At 41.4% G+C, this 24,121-nt stretch overlaps 2 protein-coding genes across 2 annotated transcripts in view; both read left to right on the plus strand.

The window, feature by feature from the left end:
• Positions 1-967: 967 nt before the first annotated feature.
• On the plus strand, positions 968-3,577 carry LOC117507769 (uncharacterized protein K02A2.6-like). Its single transcript, XM_034167575.1, has one exon. The coding sequence runs from the start codon at positions 968-970 to the stop codon at positions 3,575-3,577; it is 2,610 nt and encodes an 869-aa protein (XP_034023466.1).
• Positions 3,578-11,668: 8,091 nt separating this feature from the next.
• Positions 11,669-24,121, plus strand: part of slc6a11a (solute carrier family 6 member 11a) — a 147,785-nt gene continuing 135,332 nt past the window's right edge. The window contains exon 1 of the mRNA XM_034166446.1: positions 11,669-11,864. Coding sequence (XP_034022337.1) covers positions 11,669-11,864 — 196 coding nt within the window. The remainder of the gene's footprint in view (positions 11,865-24,121) is intronic.

Consider the following 24,121-nt stretch of genomic DNA (forward strand, 5'->3'; position numbering starts at 1 on the left):
CAACGCGTTCAAAGACCTGGGGAAAAAGCAGAGACTTTTATAAGGGCTTTGTACGAACTGGCAGAACACTGTGATTTCGGCGCGAGCAGGGAAGAGAACATTCGCGACCGAATTGTTGTTGGTATACTGGACAAGGACGTCTCAAAACAGCTCCAGCTAAAGCAGCAACTGACCCTGGCAGTGGCGATAGAAACTGTTAGGCAGTCCGAGGAGATCGCCTCACATGTTAGCATGCAAGGAGCAGAAACTGGGCTCGTGCATGAAGTGAATAACAAACCTAACAACAACGTAAAATTCCGAAGACAAAAGAAAAAGGGGAATAGCGGACATAACGGAGATGGCAAATGCGGAAAGTGCGGGAAAATGCGTCATAGCAGAGACGAGAACTGCCCTGCGCGGGAATCCACATGCAATTCGTGCAACAAAGTGGGGCATTGGAGCAGGGTGTGCAAGAGTAGGAGGGCTGTATGCGAGGTCACGGAGCAGCAGCAGCAGCAACTGTCATATTTCCTTGGGGCAGTGAGCAAAGCAGTTGCGGAAGCATCAGAGCAATGGACAGTCAAATTGCGCATAGGCTCCACTCCAGCTGAGTTCAAGATCGACACGGGGTCGACGTGAACATCATCTGTGAAGAAACCTATCACTCACTCAGACTCAAAACACCACTCGAGCCTGCAGACATCCAACTGGATAGCCCAGGAGGGGAGTTACAGTGCATTGGACAGTTCCAGAGCACTGTGGCTTACAAAGGAAAGAGACACCCACTCACAGCATACGTCGTCCGGGGCCGCACAGTCAGCAACCTCCTCAGCAGATCAGTCTGTGAAGCTGAACCTGGTGAAGAGAGTGGAGGAAGCGGTGTGTAACACAGGACACCTGAACTCTTAAGACTGAACCTGTAAGAATACAGCTGAAAGACAATGCTCAACCGTACGCTGTCCACGCAGCTAGGCGCGTGCCAATTCCCATGCTCCAGAAAGTCAAAGAGGAACTTGAGCGTAGGGAGAGGAACGGCATCATAGAAAGGGTGACGCAGCCTACCGACTGGTGTGCATCCATGGTGCCAGTCTTAAAGAAAAACACTGGTAAAGCACGTATCTGTGTGGATCTAAAAAGACTGAACAAAGCAGTTAAGAGAGAACAGTACATCTTACCTACCACAGACGAAATTATAGCTAAGTTGAGTGGTGCCACGGTCTTCACGACGCTCGATGCAGCCAGTGGGTTCTTCCAAATCCCACTACACCCAGACAGCTGCAAACTCACGACCTTTATCACCCCGTTCGGCAGATTCCACTTTAAGAGGCTGCCGTTCGGAATAACCAGCGCTCCCGAGATTTTCCAAAGGAAAATGATGGAGACAATGGAGGGGCTGGAAGGAGTGGAGATCTTCATGGACGATGTGCTCATCTATGGGGCCACAGTGAGTGAACACGACCAGCGTCTGGAAAAGGTCATGCAGCGCATCGAGATAGCTGGGTTGAAGCTCAACCGCGACAAGTGTTCCATCAGACAACACCAGCTGCGCTTCCTCGGGCATCTCATTGACAAGGATGGGATTCGGCCCGACCCAGACAAAGTCGAGGCTATACAACAGCTGCCACCACCAACGAACGTGCCAGAACTGAAGAGGATCCTGGGCATGGTAAACTACCTCGGAAGGTACATTCCCAAGCTGTCCACAGTGGCACAGCCGCTGTACGAGCTCCTGAAGGGCAAAAATGCATGGACATGGGGTCTCGTACAACAAACAGCTTTTGAACACACCAAACAGCTACTGACAACGGCACCAGTTCTTGCCTACTACGATGTCAGCAAACCTACGGCCGTGTCAGCCGACGCTAGCAGCTATGGACTGGGAGGAGTTCTCCTCCAGCTTCATGGGCAGCAATGGAAACCTGTCGCATACTGTTCCAGACGACTCACCGACGCAGAGACACGCTACGCACAGATTGAAAAGGAATGTCTGGCCGGTGTGTGGGCGTGCGAGAAGTTCGACAGGTACCTCACTGGCATTGAATCATTCAAACTAGTAACTGACCACAAGCCACTTGTGCCGCTCATAAACAGCTGCAACTTGGACAACGTACCTTTGCGGTGTCAGCGTCTCCTAATGAGACTGATGAGATTCAGTCCCGTGGCAGAGTATGCTCCTGGGAAAACTCTGATAGTCGCAGACACTCTCTCACGTAGCCCGCTGTCCACATGTACCGAGCCGGACACTCAGAGTGATGTGGCGTGTTATGTTGCTAGCATAGTGGGGGTAATCCCTGCTAGCCAGAATAAGATGGAAGAGATAAAGATGGCAACTGCAGAGGATGCTGAACTGCAGTCACTCATAAAGTTCATATGGACAGGATGGCCAGAACACAGCTGCAAGGTGCCTGTGGGTATAAGACAGTTCATGCAGGTCAAAGCAGAACTGTCAGAGCACGATGGCCTGGTCCTCAGGGGAAGCAGGATCGTGGTCCCGCAGCTGATGAGAAAAGAGATTCTCCAGAAGATTCACGAGGGACACCAAGGACTGACTAAATGTAGGGAAAGAGCCTACTCATCAGTGTGGTGGCCCGGTCTCGCTACAGAGATAAGCGGCCTAGTGTCATCTTGCCAAGTGTGCTTTGAACAGAAAAGAACACAACAAAAGGAGCCACTCATCTCTACACCACTTCCAGATTGTCCGTGGAAGAGAATCGCAATGGATTTATGTGAGTACAATCATCAGAACTACCTGGTTGTCTCAGACTATTACTCTAGATTCGTAGAAATACTGCACATGCCATCCACAACCAGTACACATGCAATACGTAAGTTGAAGGCAGTCTTTGCCAGGTTTGGCATCCCAGACGAAGTAGTGACGGATAATGGGTCGCAGTTTTCTAGTGCTGAGTTTCAGGAGTTCGCGAAGCAATTCGACTTCAGACACTGCACGTCCAGCCCACACCACCCACAGGGCAATGGGCATGCAGAGAGGGCCGTGCAAACAGCTAAGAAGATCCTCAAACAAGCGGATCCAGTGCTGGCCTTGATGATCTACAGGTCCACTCCGTGCTCCTCGACCGGCTTCAGCCCTGCAGAGCTGTTAATGGGGAGAAAGATCAGGACAACGCTCCCTACCCTGGAGAAGAATCTTCGATCATGGTGGCCGAGCAGAGCAGCGGTGAAGGAAAAGGACGACCGAGAAAAGGCCAAGCAGGCCTACTACTACAATCGCCGCCATGGAGCCCGATCTTTACCTGTCCTACAGCCGGGCGATGTGGTAAGGTCCAAGTTAGACCATGAGAAATCGTGGTCACGGTCAGCAGTGGTTTCAGGAGAAAGCACCACTCCGAGATCACTCGTCATAAAGACACAGCAGGGGGCTGAGCTTCGGCGGAATCGCCGCCACCTTCGACCTGAACCGGTTTCCCAGTCTTCCCTACCAGCGATCAGCGACAATACTGAGACAGACACTCACTCTGCCGTGTCAGAAACGGTTCCCTCCAGTCAGAGTGTGACTCCACCTGTAAGCCTTATACCTGGTCAGACTGTGACAAGATCTGGACGGGTGTGCAAACCAGTCAACAGGCTTGACCTGTAGATGGTACCTATGGCCTTTGGGGGGGGTTATATATATATATATAAAAAAAAAAAAAAAAGAAAAGGGGGAAACGTAGAGATGGAATGTGAAGAGAAAAGAGAACGTTTGTATTGAAATGGCATTATTGTTGTGAATGCTGATCCAAGTTCTTGCGGAGTTGCATCTGTAATAGAAGTTACATAAATGGGTTAATATTGATTTGAGATAGTTCACAGTAAATGTAAGGAGATTTGTTCCAAATATAAGTAAGCAACGGGTTGTTTGTTTTAAGGGGAATAATCCATTTTGAAGGGGGAGATGTCATATACGGTAACAGATGTGCCTGCACATATACTATGTCATATACGGTAATGGGACCAGGACACGCGGGAGAGAGCGTGTGGTTTTTGTGCTGTTAAGATGTGGAGTGACGGGGAGTAAAAGCCATAAAGACAAATACCCTCTGGAGCAATCATTTACAGCTCCCACGGATGTTTACACCAAAAGATCGCTGATTCGCTCATTTTGCTGTCAATCAAAAAGGGATTCAGCCTCAGACAGATCATCCAATCATCATGCAGAAGCTAAGCGTCCGGGCCAGCCGAGGCCAGCCCACTGCCCCATAGACCCCCAGACACGCTGCTTCGCTACTGTTTATAGCACTGTGAAGCTGCGGGAATGGGTGAGAGGAAAGCCGCCATGGGACGGGAAGGTGGGGGCGCCGCTCTGCCGTAACGTAACCACGAACCCCCCCGTCAAGACAACACCCCCCACCTCGTTTTTTTTTTGACCGTTTTTTTTTTCCGCACGGTCGTGCCGCCACTCCCCCTGCGATGCCGCCGGCCCGCCTCCAGGACCGCCTCTGAGCGTTTCATGTGAACAGCTCTTCATGCATCCAGATGGCTTACAGTGGAGTGGGTTTTGTGTGTGTGTGTGTGTGTGTGTGTGGCAGCCTCAGTTAGCTCAATCAAGGCATCGGGTCGTTGTCACTACAGGAAAGAAAAATTTGCTTCGTGGTGTTTTAGACTTCGCACCGTATAATGCACGGCTTCTCGTTGTTTAATCCTTATATATATTACTATATTACTTATATATATTACTTATATAAAATTACTGTTATATATTTTTGTGCCTTGATATTCGAAATAAACATTTTTTTTAAAAAGGTGATGTAACACAGTGGTAAACATACCACTCTCCCAGCTTTTTTTGAAATGTGTTGCAGGCATCCATTTCAAAATGAGAAAATTTGCAAAAAAAACAAACAAGAAAGTTTATCAGTTTGAACATTAAATATTTTGTCTTTGTGGTGTATTCACTTGAATATAGGTTGAAGAGGATTTGCAAATCAGTGTATTCTGTTTTTAGTTACATTTCACAACGTCCCAACTTCATTGGAATTGGGGTTGTACAAACCTGAGGGGAAAAACAGATCTGCAAAAAAGTGGGTAGGTGAGGTTGGTGACATAACTAAATTTCTTTGTTTTGGGGTTTGCTTGTGGGTTATTTTTTTGTTTTTTTTTTGTTGTTTTTTTTGCCTTACCATTCCACATTTAGCAAGATCAATAGAAGGATATAATTTGGTAACAGTTCTACTTTAAAACACTGGAATTACCCTGTGACTTACTGTGTCTTTGTGGGATCAGTGGTGTGCATGTTAAAGTGTCACAACAGCAGACGAGATAAAATAGTAAACATAGCAATCATAAAAAACTAGGAGGAGGAAGTCTGTGACATAAAAAAGTAAAATTAAATTATAACAAACTATATATCGGAATATTTTGAAACGTACATAAATTCACAGGTCATAAAGAAAAATCTAAGGTAATATCAAAATATGCCTATATGAATGAAACTCATTGCACTTGTCTCTGAGAAATGTGCGTCTGAGTGTAAATCTGTTATTTAAAAAAGGCTTGTAAATGAAACAAGTAAAAAAAAAAAAAAAAAAAAAACCCTATCCAAAATATTGAGTTCAGAGTTTTTCTCACCAGATAAGTGGTCATAAAAGATCTGTTTGAACAGTCTTATCTGATTTATGATACAATGCTAGAAATATGAACCTGTCAGCCACACAAAGGCTGCTTGGAGCCACTGAAACAGCAGGGAAGCATCAGGTCCTGTGGTTTAGTTGTTAGAAACTGTGCTAATCCCACAGCCTCCAGCTGCTCTGTGTGTAGAAAAATACAGCAGGAACGTGTCACACTTCCACAGAACGTTGTGGCTTCCAGTGGCATTAGGACAGCAGATGTCTTGCTCATGACACCAATTCTCTGCCATGTCAGGCAAACAGGAGTCCCAACTAGACGACTAGGACCACATTTAAATCTGGAATTCGCCTCAAGATTTGTTGAAGCCCAGTGCTTGAAATAGCAAGGGGTGCACAGCAGGTCCACCCAGCCATAACTAGGTCACAAAGTAAACTAGACAGGACACTCTAGTGCAGGGGTATTCAACTCCTTCCAGAAAGGAGTGAGAGGGTGCAGGTTTTCTTTGTAATCACCCACTCCACCAGGTGATTTCACTGATTAACTGATTCCATCTGCTAAAAGTTATGTTTAAAAAAACCCCTGCACCCTCTTGGCTCTTTCTGGATCAAGGTGAATATCCCTGCTCTAGTGAGTGCAAGGTTCCATATTGACATATTTTGTAAAATACACATCTGACTTCCTATTCAATTTCAGGAGTAATAATCGTTTGACCTTGATTGTGACATTCAAGGCTACTCAAGGTCAAATGTAATACAATAGTTTTAAGTCCAGATAACTTTATACATGCTCACTAGTAGTTATGGGTATTTTAGCACTTTTAAGCCACTATTAGTAAACAGAATGTGAGTGACCTTGATTTCGATCTTCAAGGTCACTTTTGGAAAATTTGTATTATTTTACTGGAAGGGCAAATATGACTTCCCCTTCACATTCACAGATCTCCCCAGACAATGGCATAACAGTGCCATGCCGTTATACTGCCATCCAGCGCCGCTAAACTGTGGCATCATCTCGTAATGTTTTAGTGTGATACTTGGTGGGAATCTGACTGCACGCAAACCCATTTTTGTGGGAAATTTCAAATAAACAATTTCAGCTCTTTATTTTATCCTGTTAACATCCAGATGACACAAACCATGACAAAATGCAAGCATTACATGAAGCCCAATGATCAAAGGACAATATCTGGTGCCAGACCGACTTGATCACTGCTGTCTGCCGCAAGATTGACCAGATTGGAGGCTAACAACAATGCTGCAGCTCCTATGACAGTGAACAGGGAGGGTTTTATGAAAAAACAACAGACCTGAAATCAAAATTCTTCAGGTTCGAAGACACTTTCATTCTTTGAGATTTTGGTGCTGGATAGCGGTGTGCATTATTTCCATTCTTCTAATGTGTTAAAGGATATGTCACATCGAAATCATAAAATTTCTGAGTGTTTTCCGACAGTGTTTCTTTGAAGAAACTGCCCCAGCGTGCACTTTAATAGAATGTCTCTGCTAACCTTAAAAACGAAACCACAGAATAATTGCAAAGTTTACATAGTGGGATATCAGTGGTGGACACAGTTCTGCTAATTATCGAAGCTCATGTTTTCATTATCAGCTTTTCAGATAATTTTGAGAACCATCGGCAGACTATCTTCCGATAAATTTTGGTCCAATAATTTTTAGACCACTAACATATTTTTGCAGGCGTGGTGAACAAAGCTTAACAGTTACAAACATTTCTGAAGTCCTAAATCAAAGATTTGAGTACCTACCTGTTAAATGTTTCATAGTAGATGTATAGTTCTATTCTCTGCAAATAGAGGAGAGCTTGTTCCAGGAGAAACCGCTCTGTCCTCTGCAGACAAAGGAGAAGTAGTCACAAAAAAGAAAAAAGCTCATTTCTTTTGACCCATACTGACTCACTGGCAATATCACCCAAGTCATCCAGTTTTAACTTGTGGTGCATTATGGGTAATCTCAGTACATTCCCAACAGGAGAAATGCATTTGAGACGCTCTCATCAGGCTCCACAGGGACAACAGCATTAAACTCTTTGTATATTGTCCCTAAAACTCTCATGAATATATTCTCTGGGTTTATAGACGTTGTTATTGTGTTTGTTTTATGTAAAAATGCCAGAAGAAGCTCAGGTTGCTTCTCCATTATTTTCAGTTGGAATCATTGTGAGCTCCAATTGGTTCCTGTTTGCTCTTTAACGACTTGCTTTTGTCAGACACTGTCTGACCTCTTTGTTCCAGAGTAATATATATAAGATGTCTGAAATTCGGTTTGCATTTATTAAATTCCACACGTCTTAAACGTAGCAGACACGAATTATTTATTGGGAATATTTGTTTTAGCAAGTTGTCAGGGTCTCTACTGCCATCTCCTGGCCAGTAGTGTTCATGGCAGTATTTGCCTTAAGTATTGAGATATCTCATAATCCTTTGCACACCAGAGAGTTGTTGCAGCTGATGAAAACCAATAAAAATGTACATTTTGGTTGTATAATGTTCATTTACAATTGTCGTGTTTTCTCTCTGTGCTGTTTAAACCGCAGCAACTATCTGACACGCAAAGGATTATGGGTTAGGGTCTGAGCTTCTGGGCGCCAGTAGATGGCAGTGTTCTATTTATTTTGACCCCGATTATATCAGATGGTTGTCTAATCACAACTTGACTTTTGCAAATGGCTTTTTTTTTTTTTTTTTTACAAATAAAAAGAATGGCATAATTTATAAAAGCACATTTATATGTAAACACCAACACGCACACCTCACATTAACGTCTTGGTTTTTACATAGAATGAATGAGTCAACCAATCAGTGTTAGCGGAGGATCATTTTACCCATAATCCGTTTGGCATCTGTGTGTTTGTTACAAAACTTCAGAATTAGTGCATTATTTAAAATGAAAAGATATGTGTTATATTTTAACTTTGTACAAATGACAGAATTGACATTAATGGAGTTAATCCATCCAGATTAATTTGTTTTATAAATCAAAACCATAAGTCAAAATTGCTTTATTTTCCAAGACCTCTGCCTCACAGTGACACTGCTATATGCTGTTAAGGAAAAATGATGTATTTTTGTGTGTGTAGAGTTGAGCTTAGCTGCTTCTTTCAACTGCTTCACTGCTGCAAGCTATGTAGTAAACAGGAGCTTCCAGCAGTGGGCAGGACGCACAAAGACAGAAGTGCTGACTCATTGTTTGGGTCTGTTGTTGCCTTTGATGCTGCCAGAAGTGATTGCGGTGTTAAAACTCAAAATCAGCTTGTTAGTAGTTGCAAGTGCACCGGAGACAATACTGAAAGTTATCGGTTAACTGTAGCTTCCAATAAATTTTTGGGTGGTTTATCGGTTTAGCTTCATAAAAGATAACTTTTCAGCTAGCCGACTAGCTGTTATCGAAGCTAACCTTTTGGTTAGCTGTGCCCACCACTGGATGTCATGTTATGATGACTCATTTTTAAGTTAGAACTGTTAATTTTGATGCAGCAGCCACGTTCCACTGTGAGAAAACTTAGTGCACATGCACATCCATTAATCATGAATGCAGCCTGTTAGAAACAATATGGCTCTAAAGGGAGAGCGACTTACAGGTAGTTGTTCATGAATAAGTGTTGCCACTGTAGAGGAAATCTTACAGATGCTTGTCCCAGGTAGTGGGATCGATGACCGCATTCTCCACCAGATGCTTAGGATATCTTACAAATGCCTATGTTTCATAATGCTTCATATTCATGCCCTCATATATGTAAAACTGACAGCTAAACAGTGCTTTGTCTGCGTGGAACAACTTTGCATACTTGGCCACGACTTATGTTCCAGACAGTAGTTATCAGCAATGTTATTTAGTTCCCAACTAGGCTCTTGTTTTCTAAGTGTTGGGATGCCTCTCTGAGCTCAGTGCTTGTAACCACACCCCTGGGCCGGGTTATGCTCTTGGGGCTTAAATGTGCTAATTCCTGTAGACTACTTTTGTACTGTGTGGGACCGGTGGGGGACTTCAAGCTAAAATAAATGTCCTGTGAGACTTCAACATGGAGGCGCTTTTGCTCCATGTTGAAGTCTCACAGGACATGCTGTGACATGCTCACCTCTTCCACAGTTTCTCAGATAGTCACACGACTGAAAAGTCAAAGTGTCTTTATTTGTCTCCCTAAGGAGAAATTTGCCTTGGACAGAGTCTGCTACACAACAACACATCCAGTACATGGCACCCATACATTAAAAACAACACAGTAAGTCAAAGGATAAATATAAATACACAACATTATTAACATCTTTGTGCAAATTCCGCAATACATACCCTTAAGCTATCTTCCCTGAACTATCTGCTGATTTATGAGCTTCACTGATAATGGAATAAATGAATATTTATATCGATTATATTTACAAAGAGGAACCCTGTACTTCCTTCCTGAGTTAAGTAAAATATATTCAGAGTGCAGAACATGAGACTCATCTGCCATCGAAAGCCATCTGAATCTTCCAAATGGTGGAAGAGGTGGGCATGTCACAACATGTCCTGTGAGACCTCAACGCGGTGGCGCTTTTGTTCCGCCATCAGCTTTGTGCCCAAGCCATCGGCATGAATTTCGCCGCCACTCTTTTCATGGCAAAATCTTCTGTCACAGTGGAATCTGCCGAAAAAGTGCTGTTGTCCACCTCTTCCGCAATTTCTAGGATAGTCACACGACGGTCCCACATCACCACAGCGTTCACTGTGGAAATGATCTGGTCATTTCAGCATGTTGATGGCTGCCCAGAGCGTGGCGCGCTTTAAACCAGTTGTACCGCTCTTTAATCTGTGTGATGCTCATAGCATCCTCACCAAAAGCCGTCTGAATAATCCGAATGGTTTCCACCTGGCTGTCGCCCAGTTTCTGGCAAAATTTGATGCAGTCGCGCTGCTCCAGTCGTTCCGCCATTTCCTTACAAAGAAAAAACGACAAGAGACTCCACCCATCCTCACACAAAGGCTGCTTACAAGCAAATGACGCAACCGACAGGCGTGAAAAAAAAAAAATCACGCATGCGCACGAAGGTTCAAGGTTGGCTCATGCAAGCACACGTGATTTAAATTCATCAGGTTTTTGAAAAAATAAAAAGGTCTGATACTTTTCTAACAGACCTCATATGTTAAGCTATGTTAGTCCACTTTAAAAGAGTGGTTTCATTCCAGACAGACAAATTCCAGACAGATGAATTTAAAAAAAAAGCTCGTACATTAACTGTCACCTTTAAATATTAACCCCTAACCAATCAATCTACTTTAATGTAGTAAACTTTTCATTTTGCTGACTTTGACAAAATAAAAAACTATAGCGCACAGTCGTTAAAATGTAATCTGTATTTTAAAAAATGCCATCTAGCTGAAATTCGTTCATCTGGAATGAAACAAAATGAGCAAAATTTGAGTGACCTTGATTTCAGTCTTCCAGATCAATCAAGGTCCAATTTGAAAGCATATTTTTAAAGCCAACATATGACAACATCTGATAGTAACCGTGGGCCTGGTACTTCAGATTCAGGAGTTATGAGCCTTTAAAATCCACCCCCCTCCCCTCCACCATCAAATTGCATTGGAATAAAATTTTGACCTTGTATAACATGACCTTGAACTTTGATCCCTATTCCTCAAACATTAATGTAATCATTTGGTTGAAATCCATCCTTTCAGTCTTGAGATAGTTTAACACACAGAAACACATGAAGGTGAAACCAGTAATCACACCCAGGCAGTTTTTTTAACACGTCATATTTCCTGATTGTGTTCAACCCTTCTGCAGAGGTCCTGTAGTCCAGCTGACAGAGAGGAATACTGCTCGCTTTGTTTCTTTGAACCTGTTCTCCTGGGAAGGGGCATTGCGATGGAGGGGTGAGTACTTCTGTGTTTTTATTCAACACTGAGCATTACTTTAAATTCTCTACTGTAAACAGAAAAGCTTATACTTATAAACACTCACTGTCAAAAGCCCACAAGTTTAGCTTCAGTAATATTTAACTAAAGTTACTGCCAGAGGGCTTATGCAACAGGATAAACTAGTCATTGAGAGGAAAATTCCAGGGTTAGATTTCATGGAATGAGTTAATTTATAATGGTTGCTGTGTGTTTGGACCATGTCAAGGGATTTCCTTAAAGGCAATGACAATGAAGTGCCGGGCAACAATAAGGTCCGGGTGAAAGAGAAGAGTGAGCTGTTGGACCGTGGTCAGTGGGCAAACAAGCTGGAGTTCCTACTGGCTGTAGCCGGAACCTTGGTTGGGCTTGGAAACCTATGGAGATTTCCCTATTTGTGCTACAAAAATGGTGGAGGTAAGTAAGATTTCCAGATTATGGAAATTACTCAAGTATTTTCTGTTCAGTGCAAAGTCAACCAACTGCTGTTGTCCAAAATCTAGTGTCAACAAAAGTGGGGAAAAAATTGAATTATGTAGAGTTTCAAATGATCAGGACATTTAGCACTCACTGCTGTTTCTTTTTATAAATGAATCTGTTTTAAACTGTGTGAACAAATGGCATCCAGTGGACAAAGCAAACAAACTGTTTTGCTAAAGTCTTATTTCAAGCAAAATGTTTGGATAATTAATTGTGAAATCATATAAAAGATCACTGATTTAGTCCAACTGAGGGGCATTAGGGGTCTCCAGTTGGTTCAAAATGCTGCTGCCAGACTTTTGAAATGAAGTAGAAAGTTCGACCACATTACACTCATTTTGGCGTCTCTTCACTGGCTTCCTGTCCCAGTGAGATCAGATTTTAAGGTTCTGCTACTAGTCTATAAAATTGTTCACAGACTGGCACCTCCCTACTTAGCTGACCTAATTAAACCTTACGTACCGGCCTGGGCTCTGTGTTCTCAGGGTGCAGGACTACTTTGTGTCCCTAGGGTGAATAAGAAGTCTGCGGGTCATAGAGCTTTCTCTTATCTTGCCCTTGTTCTGTGGAATGATCTCCCTGTATCAATAAAACAGTCAGATTCTGTAGAGACTTTCAAGTCCAGACATAAGACGCACTTATTTTCCCTTTTGTATGGCTAGCATACTGGCATAGTATGGTTCTACGCTTTTTACTCTTTAAATTCATTTTATTAGGAAACGCGTCCTCAACTTTATCTAAAGTCTGGGTGTTTTAGTGAAGCTTAGGGCTAGTTGCCGGTGGTCACCTTAGTATTTCTTCTGTTTTTCTTGTTGCTAAATGTTGACAAATTATACTGTCTTTGTTGTCTTTCTGATGCCTGATTCTGTTTTTTTTTTTTTTTCTCTCTCTGTTTCAGGTGTGGCTCCATCCAGAGATGGGTGTGGTGTCTGTTTCTGAAACCCTCCTGTCCTGTGCACCAGCAACATTTCCTGTATATTCGTTTTGTGAATTGTCGGTAGCATGACCCAGGCAGAGGGTCACCCCTTTGAGTCTGGTCTGCTGGAGGTTTCTTCCTCAAATCATCAGATCTGTGAATACAGTGTGTGGGTGAGGGTTAGTATATAAATGGAACTAATTGGAATATTATGTCTTTATTGTTTTTATGCCATGACAAAAAAAAAAAAAAAAGTATTCAATCACTGTAAAAATGATGCGATTTAATCTCAAAGTGGAAACAAATCTTTCTCCCTTTTTCACCACAACAAATCCAGGACACATCTGCACGTTGACTGGGCACAAATTTCACACTGGATGTCCTTTCAGATGCAACTCCACATTCCATAGATAACAAGCATGTGTGTTTTTGAGCTGGGAGCCTTCTGCTGTGTAAACAGGCTTACGAACCACTTGACCACCATGCTGCCAAAAACCTTTCCAACCCTTTAATACAGGAAATTACTTTCACAGCTAGTTGGCATTGGAACTCACTTTATTGCTAAAATAGGTCTTTTTTTTTTTTTTTTTAGCAATTATGTGAGTTTTAATGCCAATTGAAATCTCATAAGCATATCTAAATAAGGTGTGTTTATTTATGTGGTTTCAATTGAGTATACTCTCTGTTGAAGGTCCTCAGGGAACGTCCCTTCATCGACAAGTTATAGGATTGCTTTTAGATCCCCAGGATATTGTGTTGGTTATCTTGGGGCTGTCCTGGAGGATTATTTATTTTATTCTGATTTATTGGCTGTTCAACACCCAACAAATTCAATTCAATTTCAATTCAATTTTATTTATATAGCGCCAAATCACAACAAACAGTTGGCGCTTTATATTGTAAGGCAAGGCCATACAATAATTATGTAAAACCCCAACGGTCAAAACGACCCCCTGTGAGCAAGCACTTGGCTACAGTGGGAAGGAAAAACTCCCTTTTAACAGGAAGAAACCTCCAGCAGAACCAGGCTCAGGGAGGGGCAGTCTTCTGCTGGGACTGGTTGGGGCTGAGGGAGAGAACCAGGAAAAAGACATGCTGTGGAGGGGAGCAGAGATCGATCACTAATGATTAAATGCAGAGTGGTGCATACAGAGCAAAAAGAGAAAGAAACAGTGCATCATGGGAACCCCCCAGCAGTCTATGTCTATAGCAGCATAACTAAGGGATGGTTCAGGGTCACCTGATCCAGCCCTAACTATAAGCTTTAGCAAAAAGGAAAGTTTTAAGCCTAATCTTAAAAGTAGAGAGGGTGTCTGTCTCCCTGATCTGAATTGGGAGCTGGTTCCACAGGAGAGGAGCCTGAAAGCTGAAGGCTCTGCCTCCCATTCTACTCTTACAAACCCTAGGAACTACAAGTAAGCCTGTAGTCTGAGAGCGAAGCGCTCTATTGGGGTGATATGGTACTACGAGGTCCCTAAGATAAGATGGGACCTGATTATTCAAAACCTTATAAGTAAGAAGAAGAATTTAAATTCTATTCTAGAATTAACAGGAAGCCAATGAAGAGAGGCCAATATGGGTGAGATATGCTCTCTCCTTCTAGTCCCCGTCAGTACTCTAGCTGCAGCATTTTGAATTAACTGAAGGCTTTTTAGGGAACTTTTAGGACAACCTGATAATAATGAATTACAATAGTCCAGCCTAGAGGAAATAAATGCATGAATTAGTTTTTTCAGCATCACTCTGAGACAAGACCTTTCTGATTTTAGAGATATTACGTAAATGCAAAAAAGCAGTCCTACATATTTGTTTAATATGCGCTTTGAATGACATATCCTGATCAAAAATGACTCCAAGATTTCTCACAGTATTACTAGAGGTCAGGGTAATGCCATCCAGAGTAAGGATCTGGTTAGACACCATGTTTCTAAGATTTGTGGGGCCAAGTACAATAACTTCAGTTTTATCTGAGTTTAAAAGCAGGAAATTAGAGGTCATCCATGTCTTTATGTCTGTAAGACAATCCTGCAGTTTAGCTAATTGGTGTGTGTCCTCTGGCTTCATGGATAGATAAAGCTGGGTATCATCTGCGTAACAATGAAAATTTAAGCGATACCGTCTAATAATACTGCCTAAGGGAAGCATGTATAAAGTGAATAAAATTGGTCCTAGCACAGAACCTTGTGGAACTCCATAATTAACTTTAGTCTGTGAAGAAGATTCCCCATTTACATGAACAAATTGTAATCTATTAGACAAATATGATTCAAACCACCGCAGCGCAGTGCCTTTAATACCTATGGCATGCTCTAATCTCTGTAATAAAATTTTATGGTCAACAGTATCAAAAGCAGCACTGAGGTCTAACAGAACAAGCACAGAGATGAGTCCACTGTCCGAGGCCATAAGAAGATCATTTGTAACCTTCACTAATGCTGTTTCTGTACTATGATGAATTCTAAAACCTGACTGAAACTCTCAAATAGACCATTCCTCTGCAGATGATCAGTTAGCTGTTTTACAACTACCCTTTCAAGAATTTTGAGAGAAAAGGAAGGTTGGAGATTGGCCTATAATTAGCTAAGATAGCTGGGTCAAGTGATGGCTTTTTAAGTAATGGTTTAATTACTGCCACCTTAAAAGCCTGTGGTACATAGCCAACTAACAAAGATAGATTGATCATATTTAAGATCGAAGCATGAAATAATGGTAGGGCTTCCTTGAGCAGCCTGGTAGGAATGGGGTCTAATAAACATATTGATGGTTTGGATGAAGTAACTAATGAAAATAACTCAGACAGAACAATCGGAGAGAAAGAGTCTAACCAAATACCGGCATCACTGAAAGCAGCCAAAGATACGATACGTCTTTGGGATGGTTATGAGTAATTTTTTCTCTAATAGTTAAAATTTTGTTAGCAAAGAAAGTCATGAAGTCATTACTAGTTAAAGTTTAATGGAATACTCAGCTCAATAGAGCTCTGACTCTTTGTCAGCCTGGCTACAGTGCTGAAAAGAAACCTGGGGTTGTTCTTATTTTCTTCAATTAGTGATGAGTAGAAAGATGTCCTAGCTTTACGGAGGGCTTTTTTATAGAGCAACAGACTCTTTTCCAGGCTAAGTGAAGATCTTCTAAATTAGTGAGACGCCATTTCCTCTCCAACTTACGGGTTATCTGCTTTAAGCTACGAGTTTGTGAGTTATACCACGGAGTCAGACACTTCTGATTTAAAGCTCTCTTTTTCAGAGGAGCTACAGCATCCAAAGTTGTCTTCAATGAGGATGTAAAACTATTGACGAGATACTCTATCTCCCTTACAGAGTTTAGGTAGCTACTCTGCACTGTGTTGGTATATGGCATTAGAGAACATAAAGAAGGAATCATATCCTTAAACCTAGTTACAGCGCTTTCTGAAAGACTTCTAGTGTAATGAAACTTATTCCCCACTGCTGGGTAGTCCATCAGAGTAAATGTAAATGTTATTAAGAAATGATCAGACAGAAGGGAGTTTTCAGGGAATACTAAGTCTTCTATTTCCATACCATAAGTCAGAACAAGATCTAAGATATGATTAAAGTGGTGGGTGGACTCATTTACTTTTTGAGCAAAGCCAATAGAGTCTAATAATAGATTAAATGCAGTGTTGAGGCTGTCATTCTCAGCATCTGTGTGGATGTTAAAATCGCCCACTATAATTATCTTATCTGAGCTAAGCACTAAGTCAGACAAAGGTCTGAAAATTCACAGAGAAACTCACAGTAACGACCAGGTGGACGATAGATAATAACAATAACTGGTTTTTGGGGACTTCCAATTTGGATGGACAAGACTAAGAGACAAGCTTTCAAATGAATTAAAGCTCTGTCTGGGTTTTTGATTAATTAATAAGCTGGAATGGAAGATTGCTGCTAATCCTCCGCCCCGGCCCGTGCTACGAGCATTCTGACAGTTAGTGTGACTCGGGGGTGTTGACACTTTTAAACTAACATATTCCTCCTGCTGTAACCAGGTTTCTGTAAGGCAGAATAAATCAATATGTTTGATCAATTATTATCATTTACCAACAGGGACTTAGAAGAGAGAGACCTAATGTTTAATAGACCACATTTACCTGTTTTAGTCTGTGGTGCAGTTGAAGGTGCTATATTATTTTTTCTTTTTGAATTTTATGCTTAAATAGATTTTTGCTGGTTATTGGCAGTCTGGGAGCAGGCACCGTCTCTACAAGGATGGGGTAATGAGGGGATGGCAGGGGGAGAGAAGCTGCAGAGGTGGTAAGACTACAACTCTGCTTGTAGTCTTACATAATATGTAATTATGAATCAACATCTTTTAAGCTGTGGTAGATGTTATACTTCTGACATTTCCATCATCATGGAATGACCTCAGATTCAAAAAGAAAATGAGCACCTCAGGTCTGCAGAGTAACACCAAATCACATATGAATACACCTGAGTTTACATGAAGTTGGCTGCTTCACCTAACCAGTGGTTTTTTTCCCCTTACTTCTGTATAGCATTCCCTTATGTCTTACATCAGATACAGTGTGGTCAATCAGTAATTTGCGTGCTTGTGATGCACATGTTCCAGTATCCTTGATCACTGATTGGAACAACCCAGAGAAGTATCTGTGACCATGAGGTGGAAATGTACCCTGAACAATGTCCTTGATTGTCTGATTGCAGCAGGAACATTGTAAATCCCCCACACATATTTGGAGTTGCCAGACTATGTTTACCTCCAGCAGTGGTGAAAACCTCAGCTCTGTACTTGATATTAATTGATGAGCAGCTGTTTAAGGAGGGTTTGACAGCAGATACCAAGTGACTCATACAATCAGTTTTGTCATGAACGCAGACAAACATTATCAGGCAGACGAGTACAGAGCTTTATTGTAACACACACACACCCGTTTCTGTGTTGTGAGAGTCATTACCCCATATGGTACCTTACTATATCTCAATTCCTTGGTTGTGGTCCTGAAGTTTCTGGTGGACTTTTTACAGAAACGTTTGTTAATCCTTGTGTAGTCATTTGGGCCTCCTTGATCTAAACTGAGCTCAATAACCCAAATTCTGTATGATCCCATGTTTCTTCTATTTTTTATATAATAGACTGTACAGGAGCTCATGATCTCCTAAATCTTTTTGTTATGACTCCCAAGAAGGAATTTGATTTGTGGACAACCTAAATATACTTTGTCCCCGCAACAAAATTTTGCTTGGGCTAAAGTGCAACAATAGCTGCAGAGCAGAGAAATGACAGACACACAAAACAAACAAACAAAAAAAACCAGACAGATAAAACCAAGGTATAAAAGCCTGCTTCAAACCTGCCAAAATGACATGTTTAAAAACATTATCCCTATGAAAAAACCCCTATAAAAATAGTGACATTAAAAACCAATGTGCAAAATACTGTAAGTGCAGAGATGCACGTCGATGCAGGTTTGAAGGATTCAGTCAGAATGTTCAAATTTCAACAGTGATTAAAACTGGAAAACTTATTTTTTTTAATTAAGTATATGGAACTAATGTATACACAAGTTATTTAAACATTTGATTAAATGGAATGTGCGGTAGGAAAAACTTGAGTTTAAAAGTTATTAAAGTAGTATATAGTGGGGCAGCATTTTTTTCTCATTTGAATTTGCATGTGGTGATAAAAAGCACCAAGTTGGGCACAGATATAGCCAATTATACTACAAAAAAGATGGATATTGAGCCATTGTGAATTTTCAATCATGGTTGTCATGACCATTTTTCAAAATGAAAATGCTTTCCATTCATATTAACAAATATACCACATTACTTGTCTGATCATAAAGATTCCAAAAGGTATGTTGAACCCATCTATGATAATGTATGAATTTATTGGGGTAAAAAACAGCAAAAGGAATGATAAAGGTCAAATTCACATGCTAAAGTTGTACTAATTCTGGTAAAAAGTGATGGAAGGTATTGTTGATAGGGTTTTAAAGAGGGTTAGTTTGCACTATCCGTCATGCTTAGTTATGATACAGGGTAGATAGATCATATAATCCAATGGACTTAACCTTATTTGACAATCTGGGGACGACACATTCAACACAGAAATATTCCATTATTAGTTGTCAGGATTCAGAGCCAGGTATTTAACAAAACAGAACCCAAATGCAGACGCCAAACACAGGAGGTGAGTTCAAAAAAGTTGCCAAGTTTTAATACATCATGAGCCCAATATACAAAACAGGAGTGGGTAAGACTTCAACAAAATAGGTCTACGTTCAAAAGGGGTTGTGGTATCTAACTCACAGCAGGTGCGGCAAGAAGATGAACAAAAAATAGTCTTTATCCCATTAAGGTGTAATATCAAAACTCAGCAGGAGAGTGGAAGATTCAACAAAAATAGGCTTAGGGCTTTATCCAATAGGGGTGGGGTTTCAAAACACAGCAAGAATGAGGAAAGTTGTAACTCAAATACAAATAACGCTGAACCAGGGTGAGGGGGGGAAAAAAACAAAACAAAAAACAGCAAACAGAAAGTACAAACAAGCCAAATATGCTTAGAGCCCAGGGAAAACTTAAAGAATTTCAATGATCAAAAATATACATACCACCACAACATGAGAAGCATGAGTACAAGCAATGGACCAGCAAAGACCAAACCAAAATGTGACCTTAAATAACCAGCTGAACTAATGAGGCACGCCTGTATGATTACACCAGTACATGTACTGACAAAAGGAGAACACCAGAGTGCAGCAGAGAACAGACTTCCATGTAAAGAGAAATACAAACCTTGACCCCCAAGTTATAACCTGAACACAGAGAAAGGAACTGCAAAAAAAATAAATAAAATGAAACCTGAAGGACTGTTAACACATAAAACAGAAATATTAGATTAAAAGGGGAACAGACCTGAACAAACGTCAAAAATAACCCATCACAGATGGCTGCATGACAGTACCCCCCCCCTAGAGCTGGCTCAAACAACCCCCCCCCAAAAAAACGACCCTCCTGAGCCCACGCGACAACTGTAGTCTCAGGAGATGTGCTCTTGTACATGTCGAAACTGAGTGGAGGCAAGTCATAGTGAGCACATCTACCGTGTTAATCATTGCCGTTTCCCTCTAAACGACTCCAGGATGAGGACATTCATTTTCCGGGAACAGACTCATTTGTTAGGGAAAATACAGAGGGTCCTTTACACTTGTAAATACTTTGCTCGGGTACCATCACTGACATCTAAACATTGACTAGTACATGGGCACATAGTTCTACTACTATCTTGGTTTAGAGAAGTCGTACTGGATTTCAATGCAGAGCCCAGCTCCAAGGAAACATTAATACTTGTGTATGAGCTACTGTGTTTCAAGTCAGATCCGAAGTGATTAAACTCAGATGGCTCTCTATTATCATAAGAATCATTACATTGACTGAAGTTTGGACCGGTATGGACTGGATCTTGAGAAGCATTATACTGTAAAAAAAAACCCCCCCAAAAAACCCCCAAAAAACCTGTTAACGGTAAACCTCCGGCAGCTGTGGTTGCCGAAACACTACCGTAAAGTTACAGTAAAACATTTTCATTTACTATTGATACTGTTGATTTTACGGCTAAAAAATGTACATCGTTCCATTTTATACTGTGAAAAAAAAAATAGTTTTAACCTTTAAAAAAAATTGTTTTACTTGGAAAATTTACATAGTAATCTCATCAGCACAATGGTATAGTCGAATAGTACAATAGTAGTTACAAACAGCATTCTTTACGAGAAATGAATGTAAAAACTGTAGTGTGACCTGTTAAAAATATAACAGCATTTTCCATTATCAGCATAACAGTGTATTTAACATTAGATTTTTAGCTTGACATAAAGCTGTCAGAAATATTAAAGCATATGCCTTTTATTAACACAAAAGTAATAGTGTGTGAAATAAATGCAAAAATTGTCATGTTACTTGTTATAAATATCACAGCATGTTTCTGTGATCAGCACAACAGTATGTACATTTAACTGTGAATACTGTATTCTTTAAGAAATAAATGCAAATTCACAGTATTGAATGTATACCATATTACGGCATTTTTCCATTAAAAAAAACTGCAAGAGTAGGAAATTTATCTTTTCAAGAGAAAAAAGTAAAAAAAAAACAGTTTTTGCTGATTAATGTAATTACAGTGATTCAGTGTTATATAAACACTATCAAACTGTTCTGGAGATTTACAGATTTTTACTGTTATGATTCAGTTATTCACCACAAATTTCTGAATATTTTTTTTACAGTGTAGACCTTACTGTAGTGTCACAAGAACCAATCATCAGACTGAGATTGGACCTGGTGCAATCGGAATCATCAGAAGGATCGACATTTTGACTGATTGGAACCGTTACCCTTGGGGTCTTGGGAAATGTCAGACCAATCTGCCTCATCAGGAGAATCAATATTGCGACAGACTGGGAATGGTATGAGCGGGATCCTGAGATGTAGTAGGACACTTCTGTTTGTCTAGGCCTGCCCCCCAGTCTGTATTCTGCAGACAGCAGGATCCTGAGTGATTACTATTACTTCCCTCAAATTTGTCTTTGGAACTGCTTAGGTCACTGTTACGTCACTACATGACCACCATACTCTGGCTTAGAAGATACCATGGTCTGTTTTTTTCAAAAAAAATCTTCAGCTGTGAGAGGTTGAAGCCCCGTGGCAATACATGTTACTGCAGGATCAAAGAAGCTAGCTGGAGGAGGGACGGCTCATTCCTCCATGACATCCTCAGGGGTTGAGATGGGATTCCCCACTGTGACATCACTGGAGGTAGCATGTGAGTTCCTTGCTTCCTCATCGGAACTGCTGGGCTCACTGAGAGACCTGTAAAGAAAGTCACAGTCATTACACGTGGTCCTCACCCTGGAGCCTAGAGACTGCTCCGCAAGAGAACCACCCTTCCCTTCTGAGATGGCTCAGAGGAAGAGATGAGAAGGGCGGTGGCCATTGTGGGTCCCCCTACAAGTCTCCTCTGACAGCCTTAGTGTGGCTCCTCTTCCTCATCAGAGGACCCTGCTCAAGCTGATGACATCGGTTGACGTTGTGCGCTGGAGACAGGACTGGGTTGGCGTGACTGAAGATGAAGCCAAGGCGAGTGAAGTGACTGTGTGGAGTAACTGGAGGCACTTTGGGCATGGATGACACCTGGCAGCTAATCTTACAATAAAATGCTTTGGGATCCCGGGCCCAGTCTGGGGGGTTAACGCTTTCCGAGACTTTTTCACAGAAGAGAGTTCAGGGAGCACCGTCACTGCCCAACTGTGGGAACTAACCACCAGATGGGCAGTAGCCAGGTATCGCTTCTTCAGGTTCTTATAGTTTGTACCATGGAAGGAATTGTAGCAGAAGGAGAATTGTTCACAAAACCTTTCAGACACTAGGAAGTCTGGGAAAGTACCTGCAGGATCAATATTCAGACAACTCATCTCAGGCTTGAGCGAAACCCGTGGAGAACTGGCCTGTGCTACTGAGTGCAATATTGTGGAAGGCCCTGGTGTTGATGACGGGACTGAACTGCACTGAAGACCCTGGGAGGTGTGACTGTTGGCCTAAGGCTGCTGGAAGGCTGAGCTTGGTGGTGAGAGGTAGTTATGGAGGGTGTGGTAATGGGAGGAGTGAACAGTAAAGTTTCTGAGTCATGTGAGTTTAGCTCCTGAGCTGATTTAAGTCCAGATAACTTTATACAGGCTCACTAGTAGTTATGGGTATTTTAGCACTTTTAAGCCACTATTAGTAAACAGAATGTGAGTGACCTTGATTTCGATCTTCAAGGTCACTTTGTGGAAAATTGTATTATTTTACTGGAAGGGCAATATGACTTCCCTTCACATTCACAGATCTCCCCAGACAATGGCATAACATTGCCATGCCGTTATACTGCCATCCAGCGCCGCTAAACTGTGGCATCATCTCGTAATGTTTTAGTGTGATACTTGGTGGGAATCTGACTGCACGCAAACCCTTTTTGTGGGAAATTTCAAATAAACAATTTCAGCTCTTTATTTTATCCTGTTAACATCCAGATGACACAAACCATGACAAAATGCAAGCATTACATGAAGCCCAAGATCAAAGGACAATATCTGGTGCCAGACCGACTTGATCACTGCTGTCTGCCGCAAGATTGACCAGATTGGAGGCTAACAACAATGCTGCAGCTCCTATGACAGTGAACAGGGAGGGTTTATGAAAAAACAACAGACCTGAAATCAAAATTCTTCAGGTTCGAAGACACTTTCATTCTTTGAGATTTTGGTGCTGGATAGCGGTGTGCATTATTTCCATTCTTCTAATGTGTTAAAGGATATGTCACATCGAAATCATAAAATTTCTGAGTGTTTTCCGACAGTGTTTCTTGAAGAAACTGCCCCAGCGTGCACTTTAATAGAATGTCTCTGCTAACCTTAAAAACGAACCACAGAATAATTGCAAAGTTTACATAGTGGGATATCAGTGGTGGACACAGTTCTGCTAATTATCGAAGCTCATGTTTTCATTATCAGCTTTTCAGATAATTTTGAGAACCATCGCAGACTATCTTCCGATAAATTTTGGTCCATAATTTTTAGACCACTAACATATTTTTGCAGGCGTGGTGAACAAAGCTTAACAGTTACAAACATTTCTGAAGTCCTAAATCAAGATTTGAGTACCTACCTGTTAAATGTTTCATAGTAGATGGTATAGTTCTATTCTCTGCAAATAGAGGAGAGCTTGTTCCAGGAGAAACCGCTCTGTCCTCTGCAGACAAAGGAGAAGTAGTCACAAAAAAGAAAAAAAGCTCATTTCTTTTGACCCATACTGATACTCACTGGCAATATCACCCAAGTCATCCAGTTTAACTTGTGGTGCATTATGGGTAATCTCAGTACATTCCAACAGGAGAAATGCATTGAGACGCTCTCATCAGGCTCCACAGGGACAACAAGCATTAAACTCTTTGTATATTGTCCCTAAAACTCTCATGAATATATTCTCTGGGTTTATAGACGTTGTTATTGTGTTTGTTTTATGTAAAAATGCCAGAAGAAGCTCAGGTTGCTTCTCCATTATTTCAGTTGAATCATTGTGAGCTCCAATTGGTTCCTGTTTGCTCTTTAAACGACTTGCTTTTGTCAGACACTGTCTGACCTCTTTGTTCCAGAGTAATATATATAAGATGTTCTGAAATTCGGTTTGCATTTATTAAATGCCACACGTCTTAAACGTAGCAGACCACGAATTATTTATTGGGAATATTTGTTTTAGCA

The sequence above is a fragment of the Thalassophryne amazonica genome, chromosome 3 (assembly GCF_902500255.1).
Source record: "Thalassophryne amazonica chromosome 3, fThaAma1.1, whole genome shotgun sequence".
NCBI lineage: Eukaryota > Metazoa > Chordata > Actinopteri > Batrachoidiformes > Batrachoididae > Thalassophryne > Thalassophryne amazonica.

Bases quoted from the DNA above. Each gene is read 5' to 3' on its own strand.
- LOC117507769 (XM_034167575.1), top strand. From the start codon at position 968: ATGCTCCAGAAAGTCAAAGAGGAACTTGAGCGTAGGGAGAGGAACGGC.